This window comes from Gallinula chloropus (assembly GCF_964237585.1).
Source record: "Gallinula chloropus genome assembly, chromosome: 12".
Classification (NCBI taxonomy): domain Eukaryota; kingdom Metazoa; phylum Chordata; class Aves; order Gruiformes; family Rallidae; genus Gallinula; species Gallinula chloropus.
In genome coordinates this window covers 21,920,206-21,941,624 of record NC_140097.1, presented here as the reverse complement: position 1 = coordinate 21,941,624, position 21,419 = coordinate 21,920,206, and the positions used below count along the sequence as shown (strand labels likewise).

The 21,419-nt window shown below is 45.9% G+C and overlaps 1 protein-coding gene across 1 annotated transcript in view; it reads left to right on the top strand.

The window, feature by feature from the left end:
* NISCH (nischarin) overlaps positions 1-21,419 on the top strand; it is a 35,040-nt gene that overhangs the window by 10,594 nt on the left and 3,027 nt on the right. Inside the window, exons 4-19 of the mRNA XM_084269487.1 lie at positions 844-892; positions 2,430-2,593; positions 4,146-4,241; positions 5,741-5,836; positions 6,377-6,529; positions 7,086-7,154; positions 7,554-7,739; positions 7,940-8,068; positions 8,472-8,585; positions 9,389-9,497; positions 12,838-12,959; positions 13,794-13,849; positions 15,084-16,403; positions 16,810-16,984; positions 18,841-18,994; positions 20,491-20,619. Coding sequence (XP_084125613.1) covers positions 844-892; positions 2,430-2,593; positions 4,146-4,241; positions 5,741-5,836; positions 6,377-6,529; positions 7,086-7,154; positions 7,554-7,739; positions 7,940-8,068; positions 8,472-8,585; positions 9,389-9,497; positions 12,838-12,959; positions 13,794-13,849; positions 15,084-16,403; positions 16,810-16,984; positions 18,841-18,994; positions 20,491-20,619 — 3,121 coding nt within the window. The remainder of the gene's footprint in view (positions 1-843; positions 893-2,429; positions 2,594-4,145; positions 4,242-5,740; positions 5,837-6,376; positions 6,530-7,085; positions 7,155-7,553; positions 7,740-7,939; positions 8,069-8,471; positions 8,586-9,388; positions 9,498-12,837; positions 12,960-13,793; positions 13,850-15,083; positions 16,404-16,809; positions 16,985-18,840; positions 18,995-20,490; positions 20,620-21,419) is intronic.

The window sequence follows — 21,419 nt, the reverse complement described above, 5'->3', positions numbered from 1 at the left end:
CTTAAAATGAGATGTGTGTGCCTAAACTATCACAGGTAGTTTTTTGTTCTTCTTGTGAGCCTTAGAGAGAGCTCTTGGAAGAGCTCAGAACTATTTCTGGACTTCTACAGAGCATTTGCTTTTTGTGAAGTATGGGAAATACCTGTACTGACCTTTGTGCTCCTTTAGATTTAAAAAGAACAAATTCCTACAGGGAGAATTTTCCAGGCTTTTTCTTTTCCTCCTGGAGCTGTCAGTGTGTAGAAAGGGGGTTGAGCACTGTGTAGGTCCAGAAGGGCAGAGAAGATAGAGGATGGTGAACAGGGACTTTGAATTATTCTTCAGCAAGGAGGTTAAGTCCAGAAGACTAATTTTTACAGATCTCTTCTTCCCTGTAGACTTGTTGATCTAAAGTTATCAGTGTATTAGTGATGCTCTGAGGAAATGTTGAGTGCTTAATTGTCCTGGTTTTGGCCAGGGCATTAATGCATTAGGTTAGTCTAATGTTCAAATTTGAAGAAAACTGTACTGGTAATAGTTTCTTTAAAACCAGGCTTTGTTTGGCATTGGGCTGATGATGGTCAGTAAGAATTGCTCTAGTTGCTGTTGCCCTTTTTGAAAACATGCAGTGTGTGATTATTTAAATGTAGTTCAGTATCTTCCATCTTGGAAATGAAAAACCTATGAAATTAAATAATTTGAAGTATTTTCAAGTTACAAAGAGAATCTATAAGATGTAATGACAGTTGATTTCTATTTTTAAAAGTCCTGTACCACAGCAAAAAAGGGAGACTTATTTTGTCCAAGGATACACTTTGAACTGTAAGTATGTAACACTTCATTGCAATGGTTTAATCTTTGCAGGAGATCAATGGGATCACTGCTGCACTGGCTGAAGAGCTCTTCCACAAAGGTAAAGAACCTGCAAGAATTTAACTGGGGATGGTTTCCTCCATGTGCATGCATGTGTATACCTGTGAGATTTAATCTCCAGACCATGAGGTCTGAGTCTTTCACATCAGACTGAGACTTGTTCTTCCTCTTCACCTTTTTCTTGCTATTTGTGCTTTGATCCAAGCTGTATTTGAGGAGGAACTGTCACAGAAGCACAGCTGCTTTTGGAAATAAATCAGAAATTGATGAATTCCTTGGTATGTTTTAGTGCAACCAGTCAGGAAGTTTGTGTCATTTCAGTGAGCCTTGATAGAGTGTGTTAAATGCATCACTTCACCTATCTTAATGTTGTTCTTCCAGAATTCAGGAAACATGAGACCTTCTGGTCAGTTAATTAAAGGATGTGCTTTTCTGAGGCTGAGAGCTGACAATGAAATGCACTACTGCAACATCTCTAAGTGGCTCACCAGGAGCAGGAGGCGTGTGAAATGATTAACCCATGCTGGCTTTGTTTTGAGGGACAGGCTGAATGCTGTGCTGTGGTTCTGGCTGGCTGAGGTGATAGGTGAAGCGTGGTTCAGAATGTTCTGGCACAAAATTAACTTCAGGTGAAGCCACTTCAGAGGGGGCACTCAGCAAATTGTGGAACACTTTAAGGAAGGTCCTGAAGAACTGTTCCCTGACTCTGTAGTGCCTGTAACCTCACTAGTGCCAAAATCATTGATGTCTGATCGCTGTATGTGAGTGGAACCTTGTGGTGATGTGCAGCTGGACTCTGGGACTTGCTCCCACTGAAGCCAAAGGGAGTTTTACTCTTTGGAGAACTCTGCTTATCATGAAAGCCGATGCTCTCCTGTTGGTCAGGTCAAACTGGTGTCCTTAAAAGGAAGAGGAGGAAGGTGTTAATTCCACGTGTGCATGTATTCTGACTGCTGTAATCCACATTTGCTCTTGGGATGCTGTCAGAGGAGGCTTTTGGATGCTGTTTCCTAGTATTCCTGGAAAGAAATGGGTTTGTAAAAATATTGCCAGAGGATGCATTTCCTGCCCAGGGAGCTTGCTCTGGTGGTAGTGTGGTGAAAGTCCTCAGACTGTCCAAGGAAATGCTGCAGCTTTGCACATCAGCAGCTTAGCAAAGGATGTCAGGTCTGTCTGTTAGATGGTAGGTGCTGCTTTTTCTGGTTAGAATAAGTCTGAGCTGCTATTGAACTTAGGGATATCTCAAAGTTTAGCAATTTGTATGTTATATAAATGAACTTTGTCTGGTTCCAGCCCTGTTAAGAGGGAAATTTGCCATTAGTTGCATTGGGAGCTTAAGGCTTGAATGCAGAGAGTGCCTGTTTGAACACTTGGATTATTCTGGTGTTAAAGAAAATTTATCTGAATTCAGTGCTTCTAGTTTAGAAGCAAAAAAGACATTGTTTTGGTGCCTTAATCATGAGCTTAGAATATAAATGACAGAGATGAAATCACTGACATTAGGTTTTGCAGGTACCATTTACTCTTTGGTAACTGGGGCAGCGTTGTGTTCGATACCATCATCCTGTGTTTTTCAGGAGAGCAGCTCTTAATGGCTGGAGAAGTCTTCAACATCAGACCCTTGCAGCTATATGCTGTCACTCAACAGTTGCTGCAGGGGAAGCCTACGTGTGCTAATGGAGATGCCAAAACTGATCTAGGTCATATTCTAGATTTCACCTGTCGACTCAAGTATTTAAAGGTGAGCCATGTTTGCACAAGTACTGGTGGTGTTTCTGCCAGAGTGATGGGATTCTTGGCATGCTTCTGGAGCCTAGTTTGAATGCACAAGATCTTTACTGGCAGTAAACACCTGTAAGCATTTAGAGCTCTGTGTTAAACAGGTGCTTATTCTACCAACCTTCAACATAGTTCTCTAAGAAAGACGTTGATTCTGCCATGTGATGTCATCTCTTCAGCGGTGCCCTCTAGGGTTTCTGTGACAGAGCCTTACTGGGTGCTGATAGGCATGGGGAGGCAGAAAATATTCATTTCAACCTTGCATTCTTTGACAACACTATGGCTAGGCCAGTGTATACAGATGCATACATGCATGTGTGTGTAAGTCCTGTCCCCTTCCTCACCTTTAACTGTATTGGAAAGTTTAAAAAAACCCCAAACCAAACTAACAAAACCATCAGTTTTAGAGATGAGTGGCCCAGAATTTCTAGGAAAAATGCCATTACAGAACAAATGTAAAATGGCCTCAGATAATTTTTGTCTGGAACCAGTTTGATATTTTGTTCTTCTACCAAATAAGTGAATTACAAAGACTTTTGCTGAGTAGCTTTTTTAACACTGCTTGCTACAGGTCAGTGTCTTCTCAGCCCTTTTATTACATGAAGAATTTCCTTGTAACTGTGTGGTATGTTCAAAGATGAAATGAAGTAGTGGTTTGGGGAAGGTGCACTGGAGGGCTTGGGAAGTTTAGAAAGCAAAACCGCAGCTCTACTGTTATTCCTGTGGATCTTCAGTTGCCTTTGCCATCCTCTGTGTGTAGCACCTGTTGTTCAGAGGATTCTCTGGCTGGAGAAGAACATAAGATTTAGAAAAATATTATATACAGCATATTATTTAGAAAAATACTTGAGAATTTCTGGCCCTTCTGAAAGCTTGTGAGTGGGAGCCTTCAGAGTTTATAAGATATATGTAAGACCAAATAAAACCCCAAACCTTAAGAGATTTCTCCCAAAATTTTATTTGCAGCAACCAGAACTGCAACCGCCTGCCTTTTGCACTGGTGCCATGTGCTCTGGCCAGAATGCTATGGGCACATGGGAAAACTGATGCCTTTTTATGAGATGGTCTAATGCTTTCTTCAAACCCATCTTGTCAGTGCCTTGGACTTCATCCCCTGGGCTGGAATTGAAGACAGTTCTGTCCTGGAGGATCCAGGTGTTTCAGGGAAGCTGGTTTTAGTGAGTGCCACTCTGGCTTGATCAGCTGTGGATGAAGCCTTGCTCAGTCTTGTCTGTGGGATTTGAGTGCCCCATGTGCTACAAAATACAAGCACCAGGTGGCAGCTTAAGTTCAGTGCCTCAAGTTCAGAGCACTTAGCTGGAGTAACTGATGGTTTGGGTTTTTTCTGCTGAAGAGTTAATCTGCAAGTTTCCTGTATCATCCCGTGTTTGACAAAGGGGTTGGAGCTGTGGCTGTCCCAGCTGCTGTACTTGTGCTCTTGCCCGTGCACAGCTGTCTGAAGTGAGCACAGGTTGGGTTGTGTACACTGACTGTTCTTCCTTGTTGATGACCAGGTCACTGGAACAGGGGGACCTTTTGGAACCAGTAACATTCAGGAGCATCTGTTGCCGTTTGACCTGTCAATTTTCAAATCTCTTCATCAAATAGAGGTACAACTAAGCTACTGCCTGTAATTTGAGGGGCTCTGTAAATGCCAGGTCTGGTGCATGTCTCTCAGGCTTGGCAATTGCTTTGCTTTGGTGCTGGGGTTGGGGCATGCAGTGTTTAGGAGGAGTGTTTTATTTGGGAAACACTGTGGGGTTTTTCTCAAGACTTGGCAATACGGATGCCAGATGTAAATATTCAGAAGAGCTTGTGCATGTCTTCCCAAAGGATGTGTGTCATTTCCAGTGTATGCAAAAGCTACCCCAGGGTGGCTTTCTGTCCCTGTGAAGCTCCAACAGATGGGTTCTAATGGGAGCTCTTATTACAAAGTACTTGTTTGGGAAGCAGCAGGGATTTCTGAATTGATGTGAATTTGCTTGAGAAGGTTCACTTGAGTGCAGCGCTTCTGGCTTGAGAATTTGCAGCATTTTTTTGTTGCTCTGCTCTCAGTGTGGATCACAGGGCTTCCACTGGGAGTGTTCAAAACCTCTTTCATCCCTTTCAGATCTTTCCAGAGTGGGAATGCCTGGTTGTGTCACACAGCCCTTACCCTGTGTTCCCTTCTGTTGGGTTCAGGACCTTTTGTTGGACATGCCTGCTGTCTCACTGATAGGAGAGGCTGTGCTGGTTCAGAGCTGCAGTGCAGTCCCCAAGTCAGGGACTTCCTGACATCTTAGTGTGGGAAGGAAACTTCAGTGGGCTGGTGCTGGGAGTGTGTCTAGCATGGATAATTTCAGGAGTAGCTTTGCTTAGTGTGGGGAGAATAAAAAAGGGTTTTGTTTTGAAGACTTTTGTGCCTGTGGGTTCCTGAAAAGTTCTGGATGGGCTGGCAGCAGACCTGCATTTTCATCTCGTTGTAACTGCTGCCCAAAACCAAACAGTGGTGATCTGGAGAGGTGCTTCCAGGGGCAGCAGGAGTTCTCTGGGAACTGGTTGTTGCACAGTGTGCCCAGAGAAGGACCCATTTGCTAGACAGAGGTTGAGTCACATTGAACTGCAGCAAAGACTTTTATAATGTCAAACTTAGTCTGTGTAATGAGCTCATTGGTGTATGAACTGCTGAGCTGGGCATCTTCCCTTCCCTGGACAGTTGTTGTTTATTCTTTGCAGTAAAGAAGGTGGGATACAGCAGTAGCTGTGTTTGCAGGTCGAGCTGCACAGCTTGAGGTACCCACCTCTGCGGTTGGTGACAGTCAAACACTGTGTCCTGTTCAACTGCCTGGGCAGTTGAACCTGGGGGAATGCCCAGGGAAGGTAGAAAGTGCCTAGAGAAGATCTTTTGTGCAAAGAAATATTTGGGAATTAGTTTTTCTGTAGTTGTGCCCCTAATTTCTTGCTGTAGCTTTACCAAATGTTGGGCTGTCTGACCTGATAGTCCCAGATTTGAAGGCAGTGCTGTAACTACTTTCCAGACCAGGAGGGAATCCGTTCTTGAAGCTTTCAGTTGCCTCTGCTGTGTCCCATGTTTGTTCTGCCATTTCTGACTGTCATGTTTTTCCAATAGATCAGTCATTGTGGGGGGAAGCTTATCAAAGGGCTGACCTCATCCAAACATGCTCTGGCCACCATGAGTGTTCGGTTTTCGGCAACATCGATGAAGGTGAGAGGGAGTTTCTGATGGGCGTTGGAAGCGCGTGCGAGAATCGCGCCTGTGGTGGGGGAATCCCCATTTGGAGCCCTGGTCCTTTTCTGTCCTGCCTGTTGCAGGTTCTGCTCTTAAAGCTGGGAAGCAGAAAGGGTTTGCTGGCCTCTCAGAACAGACTTGAAGTGATGAGATGTGTCCCTTCACAGGGATGTTTCTGATGCTTTGATTGGAATGTGCTTCTGTTACTCCTCGAGAGCTGAATGCGTGTGGCTTCTTCTCTGGGCTGTGATTTGGCAAGGGTCTGAGGAGCGCACCTTTCACAGTCCCTCTCTTCCTTCCCATTCTCCAGCCTGGGTTGGCTGCCAGTGTTTGGGACTCCCTCCCTGTGGGTCTAAAATAATTCTGACACACTCAGCTCCTGCTTTAAGACCTTTAATCTGGGTGATGATAAGGCTTAGGGATCTTTCTTCCATAAGGTCATTTGGATTGCTTGTGAAACCATGGGCTTTCACCGAGGATGCAGGTAGCATATTTTAGGGTGCTTGTCTTTAACAGGAAATCCTGGTGCCAGAGGCCTCTGAGTTTGATCAGTGGGAGCCAGAGGATGCAACTTCAAGCTGTCCAGTGACAGCAGTTATCCCAACTTGGAGAACATTAACAACCTTGGATATGAGTCACAACAGCATCTCTCAAATTGATGATTCAGTGGTAAGAAATCTTTCTTCATTTGTGGGGGGGAAAAAGGATGGCTGGTCTTCTGTGGCACGTGACTCAGCAGGGATTTTGCAATTTCTTCATGTATCTCTCTTCCGAAAGATTTTCCCTTGCACTGTCTGTGCTTGAGCTCCACAAGGTAATGATGTGGAGATCAATGCACTGCTCAAGTTACTCTGATTTTTGGTTCTGTAATCTTTATCCAGGGTTCTGTGTAATACAGACAGGCCTGTTTGATGAGCTGGAAAGGCATCTTAATGAGTTTGATCTGTAGTTAGTGGGGCTAAACTGGGGGCAACTTGCTTGTCTTCAGTGAGAACCCAGGTTTCAAATGCAAACGTGACCGTGCTCATCAGAGTAATCTCGTTCTCATGAGCAGGAGTCTGCACTCTTGCTGCACTAGAATGGGTGCTTTTTACTGCTGAAAGCTGTGAAGAGGGTCTGTGCCTTGGAGAGTTCCTGCCCTTTGCCTGTTAGTTGGTTGGTGAAGGAAGTACAGCCAGGTTTCTAAGCTAAAACGCATTTAACATGTGCACCTTTTCCCTTCTAGAAATTAATTCCCAAGATCGAGTTCCTGGACCTGAGTCACAATGGGGTGTCTCTGGTAGAAAACTTACAGGTAAGGGATGCTTTTGAAGGTGATGTTTGCCAGGCTGCCCAGGACCTTCCAACACAGGTTGTTTTGGTAAAGGATTTTGCCACTTATCTAGCAGAGAAGAGTTTAAGCCCAAATAGCTTCCTAGCATCAAGCCCTCATAAGGGTGCATTTCTTACTTGCCAACACCGACATGCAACACGTAGTTCTTCACTAAATTCAGTCGTTGCTGGCTGTGTCAATGGCTTGGGAAAAATAGAGTCGAGGAAGTTCCCTTTCCTGCAGGCTTAATCCTGTGTAATGAGCAAGTTCGTGTTGTGTTTGTCAGCTGGGCAGCATCCAGCATGAGCAAATGGACAAGCCTTTGATATTGTTTAATTTTAGCAAATTGGTGTGTGACCTGGATTTTCTGTGCTCTCATAGCATCTTTACAACCTTGTTCACCTGGACTTATCCTACAACAAGCTGACATCGCTCGAAGGTGTTCACACAAGACTGGGAAACATCAAAACTCTGAATCTAGCAGGAAATCAGCTGGAAAGGCTGTGTGGTCTTAACAAGCTGTACTCTTTAGTCAACTTGGATCTGAGCAACAACAAAATCGAACAGGTAACTACTGATTTTAGTGTCAGATTGCTTTAGAACACAAGTGATTTCTGTTAGAGGGTGAAAGTGCAAATAAAGTGACTGTAGAGAATTTTTTTTCCTGGTTACTGTTTGTATGTAGTTTAGTCAAGAAATGCTTAGACTGTGGTGATGTTCTCATTTAGCCAATCTGTATATTCATCCTTTTACTGAAAAACTTTCAGATTGATGAAGTAAAAAATATAGGAAACCTCCCGTGCTTAGAAAAGGTGGTGTTATCCAGCAACCCACTGAGCATCATCCCTGACTATCGGACCAAAGTGCTGGCTCAGTTTGGGGACAGGGCTTCAGAGGTACGTAAGAACAGCTTTTTCTTTCTAAAGCCTGGTGAGGAAAGTTGTGTGAATGCTCTACAAGCCTGAGGAGTTTTTAGTGGGGGTTGGAGTACGTCTATAGAGAATGGAACCATGTATACGCTGCTGGGCGTGCTCCTCAGATCGAAGGGAGAGCTTCCCCTGCTTTCACTGGGTAACAGGGTGTTCCTGTTGGAAGGTGCCTGTGCCAGTGGGGTGTGGAGCTTCCCAAGCCCTTCTGAGTTTGCATTCAAGTCATGAGGTCTGAGGTGGTCATTACCTTGTTTACACGGTTACAGACATGCACAGCATCTGCATCAAACTATTTATTTATGACATAAGTCAAAATAAGTTACAGAGCTGCCTTCTTTTCTGTATTTCTGGATGTTTTTAACATTTTTAGGTCTGTCTGGATAACACTATCACCACAGAAAAGGAACTAGACACAGTGGAAGTGCTGAAAGCCATTCAGAAAGCCAAGGAGGTGAAACACAAACTGAGCAGCTCTGATAAAAAGGTGAGTTGGGTGCTGTGAGAGCAGAACGTGCTGTGTACAAAAGAAGCCTGTGAGTCCTCTCCAGATTGGCTTTGAGCACAATTCCTTAAACTCACTTCTCATGGAAGTGTGTGCAGTGTTTGTGCTTTACTACAGTGTGAGGTTTGAACATCACCTCTTTCTCCTATTTAAATTTCAATGCAATTTCAGGATGTTCCTTTTTCTGCTGGCTTGGGATAGAGGAAGTGGGAGGAAAAGAGAAAATGGCCTAATGGTACACACAATAAATATGCAGCTGACCTCAACAGCTGTATTTTCCATCTTATACAAAGAGTGCTGAGGTGTGAGATCAGTGCTTGTGTTGCAGAGGACTGAAATGATTTTCCCAGACTTTCTTCTTGCGAGTATTGAGCAATGGGAAAGGATCAGAAGTCTGAATTGTCCTGTTCTCCTGTCTGCTGTGCAGTGGGCTAATCTTGTTCTGGAAATAAGTTGTATTATCAGGAGCTGTGATGCCCCTGCAGCCTAAGAATCCTGTTGTCGTTGTGGTTTGTGAAACTTGCTGCTGGTTTTGTCAGTGCAGGGATCAGTGATCAGAATGACTTCTCTAACCGAATTCTTAGTGGAATTCTGCTTAGTGGGCAATGGGAACTTGAGAGGATGTGAGCACCACCGTGTGCCACCCCTCAGAAACCCAACACATTTGGTACTAACGTTCTTTTTACTCCAACTGGGAAATCTTTGCAGACTTAGTGCAGTTCAGGTTCTGACGTGTCCCGTGTGTTTAGGATTTTTCTTTAATTATTGCCTACTTTCTTTATTAGATCAGTGAGGACTCCAGGCTCACTGCTGCCAGCTCCAAACCAAACTGTTCTTCTCTTACTGTTCGTCCTTCCTCTCCCTCTCTGCCTCGTCCTGTCAGCTCCAGCCAAGGTAATCATGTATGTATCGTGCTGCTGGGCTGAGCCTCTGGGTTCTGCGTCTCTAGGCTGCATTGATGTACCTGGATGTTGTGTGTAGGGATATGGGGCTTATCAAGACAGAGCAGACAGACCCGGCAGCTTTGGCATAGTGCAAGTGACATATGACCTGGCAAAGCTGCCCTGATGTTCACTGTGGTGTTAATTAACTCGAACAGAAGTTGGGGCACGGGGCTGCTTTTACTGCAGAAAGCAGCAGCAGAGGACTGTATCTCTCTTGCTAGTCTAGATACATGCCTTCATGGGAACTGTGGCATCTGTAGGCACGTTCTAAAACTGCTTCTCTGCTTGTTGGTCTGCACAAGGGGAGCTCGAGCATCTGTTCCATTACTGCTGTTGGCAAGGGCTGTGTTTCTGTCAGGCCAGAATGGAGGTCAGAAAAGGAGATGAGTAAGAGACAGTTCTGGAGTTTGGGTTCAGACTGAGCCTGTGATTTCAGCACACTGTTGTGTTCCACAGCACCTGCTGACCTTACCTGAAAATCCATTTCACTGGATGCTTCAACCAAGGGTACCCACTGCATTAGAACGTAGAACAGTGGCGTGTCCTGCATCTTCTGCAGGGGCCCGTGGGACTGACTGACTGGGAAATTCATGTGTGTCTGAGAAGAGATAAAGATGCTTTTGCTTTTGCCTGAATGAAAGCTTAAAATGCAGTAGGGTATATCTGGTTGGGGACGACTTTGTAACCATTTAGAAAAGTGATGACAGTCTCCATAATTTGGGGTGAAACAGCTTACTCTTACCAGTGAATTGGTGGGTGGGGGAAGAGGTCTTTGGAAAGAGTCTGTTCCTGGCATTTCTGCAGAATCAGTAGAGGTCTTAGATCACTCAGTAAAAATGAAGTGACAGCGTTTAAATTAAAGGAGAAGCAATTTAGATGCAGGTTTAGTTGCTATTTATGTGCTTGAGTTGCCTTTGGAGCCCTTCTGGATAACTTTTCACCTGCAGGTGAAATGCCAGGTTCTCCCAAATGAAGCCAACGCTTGCTTGAAAGCATCAAGCATTGAAGTTGCAGGAGTGAGACAGCTTGGCTATAGGGCAGCCTGTGGTTTTATGCAGGGCTAGCTGTAAAGATGCATGCTAGCAGTGGCTGTGACTGTTTAGGTGTTACTTATTGGTCAGTCATCTTTTTCCATTATTGCAAATGCTTAAGGAGCACGTGAGTCTTGGAAAAAATACCAAGATCTTTCTGAACTACTTGGAAATTTTATAGGAAAACTGGTGTAAGACTGGGGTTACTGACTGTGGTCCTTTTCCATAAGATTCCTGTAGTAGAGTCTTGAGGGAGGGCTTTTGTATTTATAAAAATGAATATAAAAGTGGGTTATAAATATATAGTGGGATATTTATAAATATATTAATATATAGTGGGATAGCAAGGAGTAGGACAGGATTAGGACATTCCTCAGCTTTAACAACAGAAATGAATTCTTTGCTACATACCTAGCTATCAAGGGTTGTTTTCAAAATACTGATTTGAGAAGTCTATTTTTTAAAAAAAGGAACTATGCTAGGCAATTTATTTCATTGTTAGACCTGAAATCAGGAATAATGGAGTTCATTTTCTGATGCACTATTTCTGTGAATTGTTTTCTCTGCAGTTTCTCTAGACACCATCTGTTTCACTAGCATTTTATTCAACTTAAACATCGCTTCCAAATGGCTTATGGCAAAGATTAATCATATATAGAGAAGAGAAAACCAGAAATAATGCTGCCCTGTTCTGGTTTTCTTGTCAATTTGAGTTTCCTTCTGGCTAACACAGTTGCTTTGTTCAAGCAGTAAATATCTCTTGTGCTTCCTCTGCCTGAGAGATGGTTTGGTGTCATCTACTAAACTTTGCCATCAATCCAGAAAGATACAGGCAGGAGTTCTTACGCCTGAGGAAGAAGCTCACATGCATTGCCAGCATGAGCCAGCTGTGGCTCCTGCAGCTTGGAAGGCCAATGGTATCCTGGACTCCCAACAGAAAAGGGTTGGCAGCAGGGACAGGGAGGGGATTGTCCCTCTCTGCTCTGCCCTCGGGAGGCCCCAGCTGGAGTCCTGTGTCCAGAGCTGGGGCCCCAGTACAAGAAAGATGTGGGACTGTTGGAGAGGGGTCAGAGGAGACACGGAGATGATCAGAGGGCTGGAGCAGCTCCCCTACGGAGAGAGGCTGAGGGAGCTGGGCTGGTTCAGCCTGGAGAAGAGAAGGCTGTGGGGGGACCTCATTGCAGCCTTCCAGTCCCTGAAGGGAGCAGAGAAACAGGAGGGAATCAGCTTTTTGAAAGGGCAGACAATGGCAGGACAAGGGGGATGGATTAAAGCCAAAGGAAGGAAGGTTTAGGACAGATATTAGGGGGAAGATTTTTCCAGAGAGAGTGGTGAGGGGCTGGAAGGGGCTGCCCAGAGAGGGGGTGGGTGCCCCATCCCTGGGGGTGTTCAAGGCCAGCTTGGATGGGGCCCTGGGCAGCCTTGTGTAGCTCCAGGCCTGGAGGTTCGTGTCCCTGCCTGTGGCAGGGGGTTGGAGCTCTGTGACCCTTGGGGTCCCTTCCAACCCAGACCAGTCTGGGATTCTGTGATTGGGATTCTGTTGTTTATTTGCACGTACATTGTACACGCGTGAGCGGGCCGGCTCTGTGCTGATGCTGAGAACTGGGGTGCTGGGTTGCATTCCTGCCAGGCTGTGAATATCAAACAGGCAAAAAGTCCAATATCCCTGAGAATATTTCAGTATACTGCATTCCTGATCAGTTTGTAATGACGAGTCAGGCTGGGATCCTTCAGAAAGGTTCTGATCGAGGTAAGATCATTTCCTTGAGTGGCATTTGAGGGACAGGACCTCCCTAGCCAGGGTAAAGGTTTTACAGATCTTCTACTTGTTTGCTTGACGCCTGCAAAAATGGGAGTGAATGCTGTGAAGCTCACAAACTGCTCTGCTGTGGCTTTGCCAGCCTGGCAATGCTTTGGTAACACTCAGGGCAAGTTTCAAGGAAATGGACCAGTTCTGTTAAAACTAAATCACATGGAGAATTCTCACACAAGATGTTGAGATTTAAATTGGTGGTTAGCTTAAAAAATCAGCTTTAGCAGTCTTCAGTGCACCTTTCAGTGCACTTAAGGATACTTCTCTAATCGGACTAAAATTGTGGTTTTGTTCTGTCCTTGCTGTTGTGAAGAGACCCTGCAGCTTTAATGACTGATGGTCACATTTTGATGATACAATCTTAATTCTAGTTGTTTGACAGACACTGTTAGACATTCATTTTTTTTTACTTCAGCAATTTTAAAAGGTCTTCATATTTCTTCCAGAAATAATTTGTGAAGAAACAGTCCTAGCCAGCAGTCTTTTGCAATCCGGTAGTTTGACTCCTACGGACTATACAGTTCCCCAGAAATGTTTTGAAATACCAGACTCTGGATGTAAAAATCAGGTAAATGCTACACTTGTGTTTATTTTATGGCATTTTTTATGTGGTAGGGTTTTTTTTCTGATATTAAACTTATGTTGTTATAGTAATCCACAGCAAAGTTATTTTCATTCTCTGAGCTGTTATAATTGAGAAAGGAGGTAGCCCCAAATTTGAGTGGTGGGTTTGGTCCACCTTGTAAAGTGAGTGCATGATCTGAATTCACCAGAGTTGCAGAGAATTGTCGCTGTCAGGACTGAGATGTTTACCTGGCATTAGTGTCTCATTCAGTGTGCTCTGAGATACTGAACTGCTCTCTGAACTGAGCAGTTCAGCGCTTTTTGGAAGACAGTTCTGTTCCTCAGAGAGTGGAAGAACCTTCTCTCTGGCAATAGGTGTTGGCCTAATTAGTCTCCTTCAAACTCCAGCTGTTTAACTTCTGCTTTGTGATGTCATTTTTGATATAGGAAATGCCCTTCATATGCCTGGCTTCAGGGCATGAGACAGCCAGCCCTGAGGGACTCTGCCTCTGCTGCCAGCCTGGCTGGGCTTTCTCCAGGGCCTTTGCCTTTTCGCCTCGCTGTGCGCTGCTGCTGAAGTCTGTAGTGTGCTGAAAGGCCTACAGGCCACATCTGTTCTCACTGCGTTCCTGGCTGTCTCAGAGTGCCCAGCCTGAACTAAAAACCTGGTGTGTCAGCATCCTCACAGGTCGGCTGTTCAGCTGCCCACGGGTACAGCAGTCAGGACTCAGCAGGGAGCTGCTGGCCTTAAAAAGCAGCAGCCAACGTTGACTTTGCTTTTCACTTCTGCTGAAATCTGGCAGCAGCTGTCACTGCCTGATGGTTCTTTGTTCCGTAGGCACCTGCCTCTCTGTTGGATTCCTGTAAAGCGCATGGAAGTGATCCCCAGATGTGGTAAGTGAGACTCCTGAGCTCTGGCTTAACCCCCATCAGCTTTTTGAGTCACAATAGTGGATGCTGCATTTCAAACCCGGCTTTAAGGCAAACCAGTGTGTCTGGTTGCACGCTGCCTCTAGTTGTTTTCAACCAAAATCAGTGGTAAGAGTATAAAGTCTTTGTAACCTTTGAACCCTGGAATAAAGTCAGTGGCTTCAAGCCAGTGATTTGCAAAGTGCCTGTTGGGTTTGGGAAATGGAAGATGAGCTAAACACTTTATTTTTTTACTTCTGATAAATTGCACACTCACAGCCTCTCAACCAGTGGCTGTGCACAGTATGAAGATCACAGAATCACAAGATTGGAAAAGACCTTTAAGATCATTAAGTCCAACTGTTCCTGTCCTAAGCTAAACCAGATCCCTGAGCACCTCATCTACCCTTTTTTTTTAAACCCATCCAGGGAAGGTGACTCAGCCCCTCCCTGGGCAGCCTGTGCCACAGCCCCACAACTCTGCCAGGGAAGAACTTTTCCCTCCCATCTGCTCTGACCCTGCCCTGGCACAGCTTGAGCCCATTGCCCCTTGTCCCATCTCCTGTCCCCTGGCTGAAGAGACCATCGCCCACCTCTCTGCACCCTCCTGGCAGGGCAGGGGAGGTGGGGAGAAGGTCTCCCCTCAGCCTCCTCTTCTCCAGGCTCAACACCCCCAGCTCCCTCAGCTGCTCCTCAGAGGATTTGCCCTCCAGCCCCTTCCCCAGCCTGCTTGCCCTTCTCTGCACTCGCTCCAGGACCTCCCTGTCCTTACGGTGAGGAGCCCAGAACTGGACCCAGCACTCGAGGTGCAGCCTCACCAGTGCCCAGTACAGGGGCACACTCACCTCCCCAGACCTACTGGCCATGCTATTTTTGACCGAACAAATTAAATAGTTACTATGTAAAGACAAAACAATGTATAGACACAAGATGATCTGAAAGTATCTTGAAAAATCAGTGGCAGGAAAAAGGAATAATATGAATTAGGAATATTTCTATCAACTAAATGCTGTAAACGTATAAAAGAAATACAGAAATGAATACAACTGCAACCTATGCATTCTTGACTGTTTAAGATGTTTTATGAAATTAGGCTGATGTAACTGCAGTAACAAGATTATACCTCAAAGTTCAGAGCAGCAGCAGCACCATGAGCTGTAGGTAGCTGTGACTGTTTTGAAACTCAGGCTCGTACTTTGCCTTGTTATCTCTTTTGCAGTTTGGATCCTTCAGAGGAAGAACAGCGTGCAGTGCCTGACCCCTGTAACACTGTCATCTTGCCTTTTAATTGTATGTCATACACTGCCACAAACCAAGATTTTACTCAGCACCTTTCTGCCTTGATAGTGCAGACTGTGCAGAGACCCCCCACCTCCTGCTTTACAGAGGAGAAAGGGAGCCCTCTGGGTGACACCAAGACCACAGACAAAGAAGATGGCTATTTTGAAATGGGGCTTCACGAAGGAGATGAGACTTCTGAGTTCAGCACTACTTCAGATCCTCGGCCCTCTGACCAGGGAGCAGTGGAGAGTGTTGCAATAGTCAAAATTCTCTGGAGTTTTTCTATTCACATTCATAAAGGCCTCAAGCAGTTTGCTTCCTGTTTGGTTTTGACTGAAGATCTGCTGGCTGTGTTTGAGATTCCTTGTCAGGAATTGAGAGGAAATTGCCAGCACATCCCTTCTGCCTTGAAGCTGGTGCTGTCTTTTCCATATACTGATCTTCTGGAACTTGGCTTTCTCCTGCCAGAAATCTGTTTAACCCTGAAGCTGAAAAATGGTGACAACTGCTTGTTTGTTGTTTCAGACTCCCAGAACCTGCAAGACTTTTATTCCTGTTTACACATGCGTTGCTCTCAACACTACACGTCAGTGTTAGCAAGCTCCGTGTTGTACTGTGGACCAGCAAAGCTCCAAGAGTTTCTCTGCCAGCTTATGGAATTGAATTGCATTTCAGCAGATGATGCTGAAATAAAAGGTTGTTTCCCAACATACCTTGTTTATGGGAAGAAAACCTGTGTTCAGGAACTCCTGCACCAAGCAGAGTCAGCTGGTAGTAACAAAGACTGGTCAAAACCTGTTTTGTGTCCTGCACTTTATTCTTCAGTGTATAAGGCTTCTGCCCAGGGTCCCTGTGTGGTCCATCCCTGTTGGATATTTCTAACACGCCAGCATTTGTACATAGTAAAGGTGGATTTCAGTTTGCTGCCAGGTAAATGGGGAGGCACAGAAGAGTGGAGAAGTGTATTTAAGCTGACTAGGATTCCGTTAGCATCACTGGTGCTGCATCCGACTCACGGCTCCATCCAGCAGAAGGGTTCCTTTCTGGATGGCCACGTGCTGGAGTTGCTTGTTGGATACAGATGTGTTAAAGCAGTGTTTGTTCTACCTCATGAGAAATTCCACTTCCTCAGAATCTACAGTCTTTTGCGGACACTCCTGCAGGATGTTAAGACTATTATTGTTTTCAAAGCTTCAGGCAAAGCAGACGCTGTACGGAACCCCATGGTGGAGGCAAACAGGCATGGTCAGTCAGCAAGGTAACAGTTCCCACAGAAGCTCTGCTGAAGCCAGCGTGGCCTTGCTGGTGTGTTTGCAGCTGTCATTGGGAATGGGTTTGGGCCTGCAGTGTTGGCAACATGCTTCATCATTCTCTTGGCCTGTGGTGTGTGTGGAGGGTTATCCTGGGCTGTACCTGTCTACCTGTTTGGTTTCTGGTTTGTTTTATAGTTGCAATATGTGTTTTCTTATGGAAAGAGACCTGCCTTTCCCATGCTTACAGGTTGAGGTCATGCCAGATTGATAGATATGCTCAAGAGAAACCATTTAGAGCAAACTATTCAGAGTAGAAGTTGCCCATTCCTGATTTCTGAATGAAAGGATTAATTTTTGTAGGGGAAGAGCTGTGTAGTTCTTTAAATTTTGTGTTTTCTGGATCTCTTCCAGCTTTTGCAAGCCTCATCTGATGCTGTCATCTTTATATCCATCTGAATTTCTCATGCAGAAGATCACAGAAGATAACCAGATTCCTCTTCACCTTCCTGTTTCTGTGTCTCTGCAGCACGTGGCTGGGCTGAAAGGAAATGCCCTGCTGGAGTTTTTCCATGGCAGCGTAGCAGAGGTACTACCCCCAGCCCAGGTGTATAAAAAGATGCCTTGTGGCCTCTCAGGGTTAGACAGTGTTTTTCAAAGGGCTGTTCCAAAGGGCTTAAACCCAAGGGTCAGGCTCTGCCAAACCTGGAAGGGTTTATATCACAAACTGGTTTGTGTGACTGTCTGCTGGGTTCCTCGCTGCAGCGACGGGGATCCCGCCGGGCACCTCCCAGGATCCTCAAGGCAGAACAGGAAGGACATTAGTGTGTGTCCAGCAGGAATGATAACTCCACTTCCCTTTTTTTTCCCCTTTCAAGTGTCAAAATGAAATAAAATTGTATCAGTACAGGCTGGGGGTGACCTGCTGGAGAGGAGCTCTGCAGAGAAGGACCTCGGGGTCCTGGTGGGTGACAGGGTGGCCATGAGCCAGCAGTGTGCCCTGGGGGCTGAGAGAGCCAATGGGATCCTGGGGGCATCAAGAGGAATCATCAGCAGGTCACAGGAGGGGATCCTCCACCTCTGCTCTGCCCTGGTCAGGCCCCACCTGGAGTGTTGTGTCCAGTGCTGGGCTCCCTGGGATAAAAAAGACAGGGATCTCCTTGAGAGAGTCCAGAGGAGGCTATGAAGATGATGAAGGGCCTGGAGCATCTCCCCTGTGAGGAAAGGCTGAGTGAGCTGGGGCTGTTCAGCCTGGAGAGAAGAAGACTAAGGGGGGACCTTATGAATGTTTATCAATATCTGAAGGATGGGATGCAGGGGGAATGGGCAGCCCCTTTTCAGTGTCTGTGGGGACAGGACAAGGGGCAATGGCTGCAAGTTGGAGCACAGGAAGTTCCACAGCACCATGGGGAAGAACTTTTCCCCAGTGAGGGTGAGGGAGCCCTGGGACAGGCTGCCCAGGGGATGTGGAGTCTCCGTCTCTGGAGAGATTCCAGCCCCGTCTGGACGCCGCCCTATGCAATATGAGCTGGGGAGCTGCTTTGGCAGGGGGTTGGACCCCATGGGCTCTGGAGGTCCCTTCCAGCCCCTGGGATTCTGTGAAAATTACTGGAGTGGAATTACTTTGTGATGGGATCTCACTAAATCAGTAGGTGGCGCCTTTGTGCAGTATAGATGTACGAGTATGTACGTGGCTGTAGGAACTCCAGAAACAGGAGGAGATAAACCTAACTTCAGATGTACAGTCTGTGTGGGGAACACCAAATTTAAAAATACAAATAATACCCTAAGCTCAGAGTGTTGCACTTTGATAAATCATTGTGCTCTGAGTACAAATCTCAATTGAAAAGCAACTTGAGAGAGACACTCTGTTCACATCCCTCATTTCCAAATCTTAAGTAAGCACAAATGGTAAGCTGTGCTTCTCTTTTGACATCAAGGGATGCTCATAAAGAAAGGTGACTCACCTGAGGATTCACAGTAAACTCATCAAGCTGGGCAGATGCCTCCCTGGACAGCAGCTGTAACAGCAAGAGGTGCTGTTGCTGTCTCTTAAGGTCTCTTAAGGTCATTAAATCCAGCCCCTCGGTAGCATCTGAAGGCTCAGCAGACTTGCTGGCACTGCTCACTGATCAACTTTGTCTGCAGTGTCTTTTGTGCCAAGTCTTTACTGTGTGCTAGCTCCTACTTGTAGTTTTGGGCAGAAAATGAGGAAGAACTAGACCATGACAGGAAAATATGGTTTTACACAAACAGTGGAGTTCCATTGTGAGCACCTCAAAGCTGTACTGCATTTAACTGCCTTGAGGTGAGCTTCTGCTCTTTGACCACAGCATCTTTAGATGCTCCAGCTGTTGAAACTGTTTCTCTAGTAGCCTATGATGATAAAGCTGCCTGGATTATCAAAGTGTGCAAGTAACTTGGAGAATCTGCTTTCTGTCTTAGGTGGAAAATGAAGAGTTGAGACATCTCATGTGGTCCTCAGTTCTGTTTTACAAGACTCCCAGTATGGAAGTGATGGCCTGTGTGCTTCTCTCAACAAAAGCTATTTACTTTCTGTTGGATGATTCATTTGTTCATGCTGATGAGCATCAGTCAGGTGAGAGAGCTGGTTAATCCCTTACTAGGGTCACCAACCTGATCCCTGCCTGTGGGTTTGTCTTCAGTCTGACCTCAGTCCCGGGGAAGACCTTGGAGAGGGTCATCTTAGGAGCTGTCATGCAGCACATGTGTGATGCCCAGGGCTTCAGGCCCAGTCAACATGGGTTTACAAAAGGCAGATCCTGTCAAACTGACCTGATCACCTCCTGTGACAAGGTGACCCGCTGAATGGACAAGGGGAAGGCTGTGGATGTGTCTCCCTGGACTTCAGGAAAGCCTTTGACACGGTTTCTCACAGCATTCTGACTGAGAAACTGGCTGCCACTGGCCTGGACAGAGGGACCCTCAGCTGGGTTAAAAACTGGCTGGATGGCCGGGCCCAAAGGGGGGTGGTGAATGGAGCCAAATCCAGCTGAGGCCGGTCACGAGTGGCGTCCCCCAGGGCTCAGTCCTGGGCCCAGTTCTGTTCAACATCTTTATCAATGACCTGGATGAAGGGACTGGATGCTCCCTCAGTCAGTTTGCAGATGACACTAAACTGGGAGGAAGTGTTGATCTGCCTGAGGGTAGGGAGGCTCTTCAGAGGGATCTGGACAGGCTGGACCGATGGGCTGAGACCAAGGGGATGAGGTTTAACATGGTCAAGTGCAGAGTGCTGCACATGGGACAGAACAACCCCCTGCAGCGCTACAGGCTGGGGGAGACTGGCTGGAGAGCTGTCAGGCAGAGAAGGACCTGGGGGTGTTGGGTGGCTGCAGGCTGAATATGAGCCAGCAGTGTGCCCGGGCAGCCAAGAAGGCCAACGGCATCTTGGCTTGTGTCAGACACAGTGTGGCCAGTAGGTCTGGGGAGGGGATTGTGCCCCTGTACTGGGCATTGGTGAGGCTGCACCAGGGCAGGTTTAGATTGGACATTAGAGAAAAATCACTGAAAGAGTTGTCAGGGGTGGAACAGGCTGCCCAGGGATGTGGTTGAGTCCCCTTCCCTGGGTGTGTTTAAAAAAGGGTAGATGAGGTGCTCAGGGATCTGGTTCAGCACAGGATGGGAATGGTTGGACTTGATGATCTTAAAGGTCTTTTCCAACCTTGTGGTTCTGTGTGATTCTGTGACATGCTGCTCTGTGTGCTGCTGCATCCCTGCTGTTCTCAGCTGTTGTTTCACAGCCCCCAGCATCACCTGGGCAGCTAAAGGCCCTTTTGTAACCAGCGTGGTGAGGGAAGGGGAATGACACTCCTGGTGTGCGTTCAGTTCCTGGGAGTGGTTGGTTTAATGCAGCTGCTGATGGCATCTCTGGTGTGACAGCTGCTTCAAGACATGCTGCTAATAAGGAGATTTGGGTGTATCTGTTGCTGGAGGAATTATTAGCCACCATTCCTCCTTTCTTTGTGATTTCTTCCATTATGTGTGATAGAAGTGTGGGGTTTTAAGATAAAAACTATGCTGATGGAAAGAATACTTACTTCTGACTTTTTCTGTCATAACCTTCCTCAACAGATTTTTGGAACAAAGAAAGCTCAGACTGTGAAGACAGTTCTTTCCACCTCTCTTGCTGCTTTGTGCTGAAACTCAATGACCTGCAGTCAGTAAACGTTGGCCTGTTTGACCAATACTTCCGAATTACTGGTGAGCACATCTTGTCCTTTACATTTTTCCAGCTCTGTTTTGCCTGTTTACTCTTGTGTAGGATGGGTTCCTGTCTCCCCTTTATGGGGGAGGTGGAAGAGTTTAAGTTGTTGCTTTCTCTTAGAAAACTAAGTTTATGCCACACTGATGACTCAGTACCAGCAGTCTGATAATAGTGTCTTGCAACACCTTGTAAATCGAGGTCCTTGGAAAGCTTCACATCAATTAATTAATCCCACAAGTGCTTTAAAAAATGTTCCTGCCTGAACACATTCAAAGGGAAATATAAAGACTTTTTACTCTGAGGCTGTGGAGGGCATTAAAGAGTAAAATCAAGGTTCTGCCCCTGTTCCAGAATGTTTAGTTGATGGTTGCCTTTTTGGGTGGAAAATGAGGCCTTGGGATTTACAGAAGGTTATGATGTAACTGAAAACCTAAAGGAAATAATGTGGGTCAGGCTCCTGCCTCAGTCCTGCAACATGTGAGCCAAACATTCCTGCGACCTAAAATGTCTTCTGACCTTGTTAGGGACTTTAGGGGGGCAGAGGGGAGGAATATCCCTGGTGGAAATGATTTCAAGTGACCGTAAATGATATGGCACGTTCACAAAGAAAACCAAAGGCAGCTTTTTCTGTAAGATAAAGTGCAATAAGATGATGATAAGGTTGATCCCCTACAACAGTTAAATCATAACATAAATGAAGATAAATTCTTTACATTTTTGAGGGATTTGAGGGGTTCTGTTACTCTTTCCAAGGGTTTGCAACCTTTCTGAGTTGTGATGCAGGTTCTCAGTGGCA